The following is a 10,560-nucleotide window of genomic DNA, read 5'->3' as shown; positions in this document are numbered from 1 at the left end:
CGGCCGCCCGGCTGTGCTGCCGCCCCCCCCCCCCCCCCCCCCCCTCCCCTGTCAATATGTATGCCACTGTACAGTATCTTCCTTGTGTTTATGAATGACATGCTAGTGCAGGCTGTCTTTATGGCATGTGGGAATATTTACTACAGCGTCACAATGGCTCAAAGCAACAACTTGAAAGTGTCATCTCAAACAAACAACACAGGCGAAGCCTACGCTAGCTTGTCTGGATCTCAGTATTTCATTCTTAACACATGAAATAAGATGTACTGAAAATCTAACTTTGCGGTGTCAAGTAGAAACAATCTACAACTACAGTCTGTCACATTCTATTCAAATTACAGAAACACTGTAATTTCCACAGCAGCTCTGTTAACTTGCCGTATATCACGAGGACTGATAATTACAGGTGCTGTAGCTCAGTCTGGGCGAAGTGGAACACCGGAGTGTAAAATGTAGGTGACAAGTTAATTTATGTCGTCAAGCTCCAGAGAAATATCACACAGAGGTGCGATACGTTGGTGAGCTGTGCAGCTGCTCAAATATTTCCATGATGCAAACATGCCTATTGATTATTACATGATTGGTGTTTATTGATTTCCATAGGACCCTTGTCAAATTAGGGTTATACATCCAAACTACAGAATCAGATCTAATTGAGCTTAAAATGGTGTCAGATCTTTCGAAGGTGTTGATTATTCTCTCAGATATTGTTATTAAGTTAGTAAGCATGCAGCTGCCCAAGGATCCCAGAACGCTGCATGTCAACTGGTTTGTGCTATAATTTAATTGACAGTTTATTGTCACAAAAGCACAATATCAGTTGACATGATTAAGGCCAGGTAGGCTGTGCTCTATTACTCAATCTTGAGGCTTGTCTTTTAGCTGCGCTAGTTAATATTTTGGTATCAACAATGGTAGAAATTATGTATAATGTGAAAGGGATCAGTCGTAGTGACAAACCCACAGATAGTTATCAACCGACTGCAGTTCTCCTCAGCTCTACGTAGCGCTTTAGCATCTTTCAGCTCATTGTTTTGGTTTTTCGGTTCATTACTTTACTCGGTTCACTGGTTCGCTGCTTCAATCGCATCAGCATCGTTTACAGATGCAGGAGGCATTCGCTTTCTGCCAAAAGCTTTGATAAACTCACCGTTTGCTCCCTGCCTAGCAACAAACTGCAGACAGACTAAGTAACTTGTAAAAATGGTGGAGAATTTAGCAGCTAAAGAACCGGATGTTTACCTCAGGAGTTCGTGGAGACCATGAACAGTACTAAAAGGACTGAGACTATTGCACAAACTCTACTTCAAATGATTGTTAATCTTGTATCTGCTGGATGTGTAAAGATATTACTGCTTGCTAACTTGTTGGCGATATTAAAAGCCATATTGAGTATACTATGTAGCATTGTAGGTTGCTGTTTGTAAACACGCAGCATTTAGAGTTGGCCAGAGAGAGAGAGAGAGAGCGAGAGAGAGAGAACATAGATTTTCTAGCAGCAAGATTGTTTATGAAGAAAGGGCGGGGACATTAGCAGGAAACAAGCTGTAGAACACACCCACAGCTCCGCACAACCCTGCGGGAAGATGCCGGATTTTGAAGGAATGCAGCGGAAGCGCAGGTTTAATCCTGTAGCTGTGGCCAACCCATTGGTCGTCAGACGCCACCGCTTTATATCATAGATGCTGAAGGGTGCCTCGGTATTGGATGCGTGACAGTCGCGACTTGGGATGGGAACGGGCTACACACCCTGTGCTCTTCACACCCATGTGGGGCCCAAAAGCTCTTTGCTGACGTCCAAAAACATCCCAACCACAGCAAAATGATAAGAAAAGAGAGAATACAGGCAGAGGGCAGGGTCTCTGCCAATACAGACACAACTACACACTTCTAGTGGGTCAAACGATTGTGATTGTATCAGTCAAGACATTGTTTCTCAAGAAAATGCTGCAAACAATACCTTAAGTAGCATACAATAAGGTGATTATATGTCAATGTTGTTTTTATGGTTTGCTGTGCTGCCCTATATTGGCCAAATACATTCCATTATTGCAGGTTTAAAGAGGGTGTGCAACAAAATGGTAGACCGTCAGTTTTAATCAAATTAGCACACAGCAAAAAAAAAACTGCACACTGCACAAAAAGGGAAAGGGGCAGCTTTATTTCCCCCTCAGGTTAATCGGCCATGTTGGTAAGCACGTGGCTGCTTGGTGGTGCAGTAATTTACAAGGCGACGTGTGTTGTCTCCGTGCCTGCATGCATGTCAAGCCTGAGAGCTGTACCCAACCACAGCCAGGCGGCGTGTCTTTGCCAGATCCCACTTGTCCATTAGACTCCAGTGCTTCCTCCTCTCTCATTTCTGGTGAAAAAAAACAAGGCGTCTTTCCAGCACTGCAGACATCTCGCCCAGCAATCTGAGGAAAGCCCTGCCGCTGGGATATGAAGAGAGAGAAAGAGAGACAGATTGTTCTGCTGTCTGTAGTGTGCTAACAGGATCTTATAGTAGCATGATTCACATCCACAACTACATGTACACCGGCCAGAAAAAGGGATTTAACTATGCATTACTGCAGCTAAAGAAATGCGTTTTAATTCCTCTGCAGATGCTCGGATTAATGGTTTTATACACATGGTGTGTGCAGTGTTTGTGCGAGTGTATGACAGCAGACAGTTTGTGATGTGTGTGTGTGTGTGTGTGTGTGTCAGGGTTTTGACTGGCACAAGCCACGCTATATGTCACGGTGCTGGAAGCACATCAGCGGGATGTCAGAGAACGAGCTGCTTTTTGACTCTATACGTGATACACGAGCAGCTATCCATTATGAATGCTGCAGTGCCACTTATTTTATTAGCTGAACCCCTGCTTTCCAAATACTCTCCCTAAATAACATGCGTAGAAATTGCGTTTTTGCTTGGATGAGGAGGAAAAGAGTCCTCCCATGAGATGTCAGACACGTAACAAAGTATGTCATCCCTATTTCAGGGCTAGCTGCGCCGCTGTCGACTATTGTTGATTTGTCTGCTGCTTGCAGGTAATGCTTTCTGAGGCCTAAGAGAGCGGATGCAGCGAGTGTCATGGCTTGTCTTGAGCATTGTCGGTTTGTTGTCGTTTGCACGAGTCCAATTGAATTCAACACGGCTATTCCTCGAGGAGTTCCCGCTGTGATATGGCGAGGCACAGAGACATCTGGGTACCTACTGACCACTTAACTGCCTGCACTCTGTCAATAACTCTTTAAAAAGATCAATTAGGGCGATCAGTGGCGAGAGCGCCACCGGGGCTGAGGTGCCATATTGAGCTGTTTCTGTGAAATGATGTCACACGCAGCTCTTTCCCAGAGAAAGAGCCTCACCCCTCCAGACATTTGACTTCATTAAAGGGGTGTTCTCCTCAAACCGGAGCAATAAACTCAGCAATAAGCTGCTTCTCTCTTATCTGCCTCGTCTGTGCCTGGAGAGGTGGGGAGTCCTCGCAGTGTCCAGCCAGCCGTCTCATTGAAAGTGTTCTGACTGAAACATCGAGCCATAAAAATCGATTTAGATAGCGACAGTTTCTTTCATTTATCGTTCGCTCACCTTTTTGCCCTTGTGAAATGTCCGTTTACACATTTTACAACCTGATTGATTACATGCTGCTGTTTTCAGTCCATTGTGTTCTTTTATCCTCACTGCCATCGAGTGCTTTTTCGCCCTCCGTGATAAATGCGGTTGTCATGATGCCCGTGGCAGCCAGTGAGCTCAGGCGGTGATGGACAGGCCCGGTCCACGGCAAGCTGACCTTTCACCTCCTAACCTTTCTTCCATGCTGATTATTAATCCTACTTACAGTGCACTTCCTGTGTCCCTCCATCGCAAATTAACCTTTCTCTTCTTGTCTCTCTGTCCCTCTCCTTTCAACACCCCCTTCCTGTCCCCCCCCCCCCTCCTGTTATTCCTCCTGCAGCAAACTCATTCACGTGAAAATTATTGACGATGAGGAGTATGAGAAAAACAAGAACTTCTTCCTGGAGCTGGCCGAGCCTCGCATGGTAGACATGAGTCTGCAGAAAGGTGCGGTAACTGAACCTGTTTCTTCTTCTCTTATCACTTTCTCTGTCTCTCGCACGTTGTCAGTGTCTTTTCTCTCGCTGTTAGTAGCCTCCGTCCCTCCCCAGGCCTCTTTGTCTCGTCTTTGTCCACTTCTTTTACCTGAACTCTCACTCTGCTGTATCCACCACCGCCTCCCTCTACTTCCACACACACCGCCGTGCACCCAAGGACTCTCCGTCTCACGCTTTCGCATTACACCTAAAACGTAAACCACAAACGCTCCATCACCATCATAATGACAGTCTCCCCAGACGATGTCTTCATCTGCATAAAAAGAGAACAGAAAGTCTAGGAGCTGCTATCATTTACCATCTCCACGGAGCAAGTACAGCCATTATCATGTAAAGACACGTTTTACCTAAATGCAGAGTCTAGTAGCTATTTTTAAGTATGCGCCTGCTTGGGTGAAAAATACAAGCAAATTGCTGTTGGTGAAATGAGATTATTGATTTACTTTTTGCTATAAGACCATGTAGCTCACAGGACTGTTTGAATTTAATAGTTTGTTTGAAAGTCTAACTTTCTGAACAAGCTCCTTTTCCTGATGGTATCTTGTGCGGCTCATATTGAGGTCATGTATTGTTACGATTGTATTCCACTGCACACCGAGCTTGTCTTTAGGCGTCTTTTTTTTGCAGCAAGGTGGATATAGAAATAAAAAAGTAGGACGCGGAGGTATTCAAATCAGAGTGAGTTTTCATCATAAGTTTTGTTTATTTTCTTGTTGTTAATGTCTGCTGAAAGACGCCAACAGGCTTTTTGTGCACCGTTATCTAATGCGGTGTTATCTAACCATGCTCAAGGCCAGGCGACGGGAGAGGCTCACAAGCTGGTGCGGAGGGTGCAGAATGTTATTGGGTCTGGCAACGCTGTCTGAGTTGCGCCGGCTCCCTGTGTTCTCAGAGTAAGAGTCATGATGAAGAGGAGTTACTATGCAGGTGTTTATGAGTGACAGCTGCATCACTCCAAACACCCCTCTGCTGCTCTATGATGCTTCTCGGTTTTCTTTTTTTTAAATTTTCTTCCTGCTTCGGTGCAGATTTTACACACACACACGCTGGTAAACACACACGAAAGCTCTTTTTAGCTGTTTGTAATATCAGTAAACTCGGATGTTAAACTTAGGTGTTTATTTCTCTGAACAAGAGCTAAACTAAATGTCTACAACGTAAAATTGAATGTTAACGGATGCATATATACTCAGACAAATGCACAATTGCATTCAAAATGTCTTATTATATTGGTTGGCATATTCATTAACTATTTATTTCAAACAACTTTTGTCGTCTTGGCCCCCGCCATCTTGTTCATTTGCGACCAGAAGTGACACATAGGGTGGAGCTAAGTACAACCGGACGCTTTAGGCAACCAAAAAGCTTTCATGAACTGAAAACACGCTGTGAAAGGATTAAAGTTGTAAGACGAGAACCAGGACAACTCCCAGATGTCGTTATAGCGACCTGTCAATCAGAAGGTAGCCCCGCCCTAAAGCATACCCTGCTTTATCTATTTTACTCTTAATGGGAATATAATTTACGAAATGAACATCATTCTGTTTTGAAGAAGACTTGAAACTAGCGATTGAGAACATAAACTCATGTTTACAATGTTTACTGAGGTAATAAATCAAATGAGACGTATATCAGACTTCTTTTTGCAATTAGAGGAGTCGCCCCCTGCTGGTCAATAGAAAGAATGCAAGTTTAAGGCTCTTCCAAATTGGCTTCACCTTTCAGACCCCCAGTGGTTGCTGCCTTGACAAACTAAGCTACATAAGCTGTCTGCTAGCTGGAGCCTCATATTTAACATTCAGATATGAGAATGTAAGTGTGTTCTGAATTCTTCCAAGAGGAGATTTTCCTGCCCTTGTGAGAACATATATGCAGTGGTTACTGGTTGATTCGGCCTGCAGTCTCTCCCTAGTAACCCCGAAAATCCTCCAGAAATATTTTTCAGTCCACATTTAACGAGTGAAACAGTCACTCACAAAAAAAAAAGAACCATACAATGCAAACACACATGCCATTCTTCATTCCTGGCAGCCGTCGCAGGTTTCTGCAGCGGGATTGTTGAGTTCAGTGCACCGAACACGAGTCAGGATTGTTACAGACAGAATAGGTGTAGAGGAAGCGTAGGAAGAGAGAGGTATCTGCTCCGACGGAGGGAGAGATGGAGATAGGTAACGACGGCTGGAGCTAAGGATGACACATGCCAATGGCCAGGTTTAGTCTGAAGAGATCAAAAACAAAGCTTCTTTGTTGAGGTCATACCCTGACGGGGAAAATAAAGTGAAGCCTTGTGTGTGTGTGTGTGTGTTATTTCTGGGTCCAGGAGCTCAGAGCATCCTGGGATTCCTGTATATGTAGACGTAACATACATACGAAACACTGTATTTCAAACTACATCCAGTTGAGGTTGTTTTTTTCTGTCATCATGGAGCGGGACACAGTGAAACACCTTTGCACCCGTTTCCTTGTCGTCGTATTTGTGCATATTTATTGCACAATCTGATCAGAATGTTTCTCACTCTGACACCAGAAAGATGACAACAGAACTGTGGCGCTAATGAAAGTGCAGACAGTGTTGACAATGAGTAATACGTGGACTTTCTTTTTTTAATGCAGGAGGTAATGAATGTTTGATCAAGGGTAATAAATGTGTGATCCATATATGATGAGGAGGTAATGAAAAAGCTTTTCTGCATTATTTCCCAAGCAGGATCATCTTTTATGAATGTGCTCGTGCTGATGGAATTGCTTTGATTCGAAATAATAGAAAAGGCGAGCCGGTGTTTAGCAGAGGGGTTAAATATATTCTCCTGTTGCCACAGTAGGTGCTGCTGGATCGCAGTGATGTGAATGATATGATAATTTCTCACTTTTCATATATAATGTGCCGATTATATTGTTGTTCATAACCGCTGATGTGGGGCTGATTGGGTTTGTTTTTCTCCTTATTAAAGCCGGAGTGGAGGAGCAGAATTGATGAATATTCTATGAGAGTCTTTGTTTTATTTGGCTTTTCTTTTCATATTTAACAGCCTTGCTCCATTTTCCGTCGCAGCCTTTCCATCAACAGCACTATGCAACAAAAGACTTGTTTTTTTTTACAGATTATTTCTCTATTATAGATGACCGAAATAGAAGCACCAAAATAATTCTCAGATCTCACTTTAACTCTCTGATGTTTTTTTTTATGTATTACGAGCAGTTGCATCACTTATTGTAACTTTTTACAGATTTGTTGGGATGCTGATAGCAGAAGCTGGCAGATGTGAGCGGGTCCTAAGGCGACAGGTCTGACTTTGGACAGTGTGTGAGTAATGAAAGCAATCAAGCCAACAGTCACCCCGACCTGTCAGTCTGGAGTTGTTTACTGCCGGCTCCAGCTATGCCCTTCTCTAACATACTGAAGTGGTCAATACCATTAGCACCTCTGGTGAGGTGGCCACTCAACTGCTGCTGCTGCTGCTGCAACACAACACTGCAGAGCCAGAGTGAGAGGCACTTCCAAGTCTGCACATGGCAGTACAGGACTTTATTCTGGAGACATGTTGATGTCCCTGCCATGATGAGTTTGAAGAGTTTTATTCAAGCGGTGATACATTTCTTTGATTCTTTTGGTTCATTTGGGCAGGTGCCAACATTTCCACTCTCACTTGACATCAGTCAGCTAAACAAAGACCCGTTTTCCACCAAAATGAACACTTATACACTTTTTTCTTCTCAAACAACGAAAAGACAGACACAAATAATCGATAGACTCCTTTGTCATTGGCAGCAGACGAGTATGCCTTTCGCTGGTGGGTCACGTTCGTCGTCACAAATGACCCAGAGAACAGAATGTTGCAGTGGTTACTTCTTATTTATATCTGTTACTCATTCAGTTTGTCTTTCAAACTCTCAAACTAGAGTTGGTGGTTGTTGGAACAGTATAGAGGCTAGCAAAAACGATTTTGATGAGTTATATTTAGTTTCTGTTGAGTTTGAGTCGTGTTTTTTACTCTCAGCGGAGTCTGTGAGGAGCACATATAACGGCGGTTTCTTTTCATATCTAACTCGGTGAATAAAAGGGTTCATTTAAACTAAACCAGAGTTGGTCATTCTTAGAAAAGCGGAAAGACTTTCGACTTGCGTAATATAGCATCACGACGGAAAAGGGGTGAAAATGAGCGTGTCCTCCCGGGTGTCATCTTTCCATCACTGCAGATCGAGGTGATAAATACCTGTGACTACTGCAGAGTCATTTGACCCTTCGCTAAGCCCCGCCCCAAGCTGTCAGAGCTACCGAGGAGCCCACAGTATCACTAACTGCACTCCCTGAAGAAATATTATAACATACACTACAATATGTGTTTGACCCTGATTGGACAACTATCCTAAAAAGATTCACAAAACCCAAAAAGGATTCACTTGATAATACTGTAATAGTGTAATAGTATGTCAGGACAAACCACAAATCCTCACATTTGAGAAGCTGAACGAAGTGAACGTTTGGCATTTCTGCTCGGTGCTGAATGACCCGTTACTTATTTTTGTAGTTTGTTCTGAGTAAGGGATATTCAGCAGAATAAGATGCAGTAAATAAATGATGAGTCTTCTTCCTGAGGCTGAATATTCTCATGGCAAGGTCTGAAGTACACACACTTGTGCTGAAAACGTGTCAAGAATGGACAGAATGCGGAAAAAAAGAGGAGCGGGAGGACCAAGTGTCTAAAGAAATCAGTAGATCAGCGGAAGTGTTGGTTAGGCTCTGAAGTGTAGGACCTTCAAATGACACTGCAAAACGTGTGCTACAAAGCAGTCGTTGGCAGCATCATCATTCTTGTACGGCGGCGCGTTAACATCGTGTTGTGAGGCCTCGTGCACCTCATTGTGCTTCTATCCGCGTGTGCATGAAACTGAACGAGAAGCAACATGACAGTGAGAATTCTGGAAGTGTTTTATTAACACGTGCGCGTGTCCACATGTGTTAGTGCATGCGTGCGTGGCTGTAGGATTAATGCCCCCCCCCCCCCGGTAATCCATCCCCCACCCTGACACTTTCCATTCAAATCATGCCTAGCGTGGGGAAATGTGCCACCCGTCAGCCTCCTCGCTCAGAGTGAGCTTTCCTGGCATCTAAGGGCACTTCACATGCTGTTGTTTGAGCTTGGCTGGGTCCTTCTCACAGTCCTCATCTCACACACACACACACACACATATATATCCATTACCTCCAAATGAGCTGTGAGTCATATTGTGGAGGGATGGTGAGCCAAAGCAACTCTGAACTCCAGTAGATGAAGTTTGTATGGATCACTTCAGACTTTATTGAAAACAAACTCTGAAGGCCTTTACACAGCGGGGGTGTTTTTTCCTTTTCTTTGTGTGATTAATTCGCACGTCAATATATCTTTTCAAATTGTAGTTTCTGGCATGTATACCTTCACACGGAACGCAAATTCAAGACTGTTCTGAAGAAGGTTGATTTTTCTGAGATTTTGCACCAGGAATAGAGGCATCAACCAATGACATTGCGCAGAAGGGATTGAGTTACGTCGAGAGCGCTGCAGGCTTGAGTCCTAAATCCTGAAATGAGTCAGCATTTCTGCTGTTCTGTTTCCCTCTTCTCGAAGAAAATGGGTTTTTATGAATGTTTTTTTTGTTAGAAGCCTGAAATAAGGTCTGTGGTTAACAAGCTTAAAAGATTTTAATGAGTAAATGCCCCACGCAAATTTTGTAAGCTTCTACATGTCTTAAGAAAAGCGGTTGCTAACAAGTGGCTAAATGAGATTTCTAAACTTGACCACGCCGACTAGTCCAGCTCACTGTGTTTATACTCACGCTCATGTGACCGTGGTGTAGGTCATTACATTACAGTCATTTAGCAGACGCTTTTATCCAAAGCGACTTACAGTTCAGATTCTATCATACTGTAGGCACAGCTACAGGAGCAATTTATGTGGTTCATATATAGCCTAATGTTAGCTTTTTACTTCTGGTGATTGCCTTCATGATTCAAAAAACATAAAAGTGGTGTTCATTTGTGAAGATTATGTTGCTGAACAAAATGTAAAGGTATCATAAATGTTTATTTGCCACAAAGCTTATTTTCTGCAATGACCCAAAACCCAGATCAACTCCTTCTGTTCTTACCTTTCACAATAAAAGCCCTGACATATGATATTTACAAGCGACTATTTCTTCGAATTGTATATTCGTAACGTTCCCGGTGTGTAAAGGCCTTTGATCTAAACTCCTCCTATAGAAAAGGAAGAGGTATTGGACCAAGTTTGTAACATTGTAAAGGATTGTAGACCAAAATGACTTTCAATCATTTAGAGACACAACTGCAGACCTAAAATTTCAAAACACAACAACCTAAAAACTTCTTCTTAGACACCTTTCCGTACTCTCAGATCCTCTTGTGCTATTCAACTCACCTTCTGAACGCCTGACTACCATCATGGGGAACCTTCAGCTGCTCTGC

General features: G+C 43.3%; 1 protein-coding gene across 2 annotated transcripts in view; it reads left to right on the top strand.

The window, feature by feature from the left end:
* slc8a3 (solute carrier family 8 member 3) overlaps positions 1 to 10,560 on the top strand; it is a 99,519-nt gene that overhangs the window by 63,120 nt on the left and 25,839 nt on the right. For both annotated transcript variants that reach the window (XM_031847325.1, XM_031847326.1), the window contains exon 3: positions 3,944 to 4,050. In XM_031847325.1, the coding sequence (XP_031703185.1) occupies positions 3,944 to 4,050 (107 nt within the window). The remainder of the gene's footprint in view (positions 1 to 3,943; positions 4,051 to 10,560) is intronic.

This window comes from Anarrhichthys ocellatus, unplaced genomic scaffold (assembly GCF_004355925.1).
Source record: "Anarrhichthys ocellatus isolate YVR2014 unplaced genomic scaffold, GSC_Weel_1.0 scaffold7, whole genome shotgun sequence".
NCBI lineage: Eukaryota > Metazoa > Chordata > Actinopteri > Perciformes > Anarhichadidae > Anarrhichthys > Anarrhichthys ocellatus.
The sequence above is the reverse complement of the archived record's forward strand: the minus strand, read 5'-3'. Positions and strand labels throughout refer to the sequence as shown.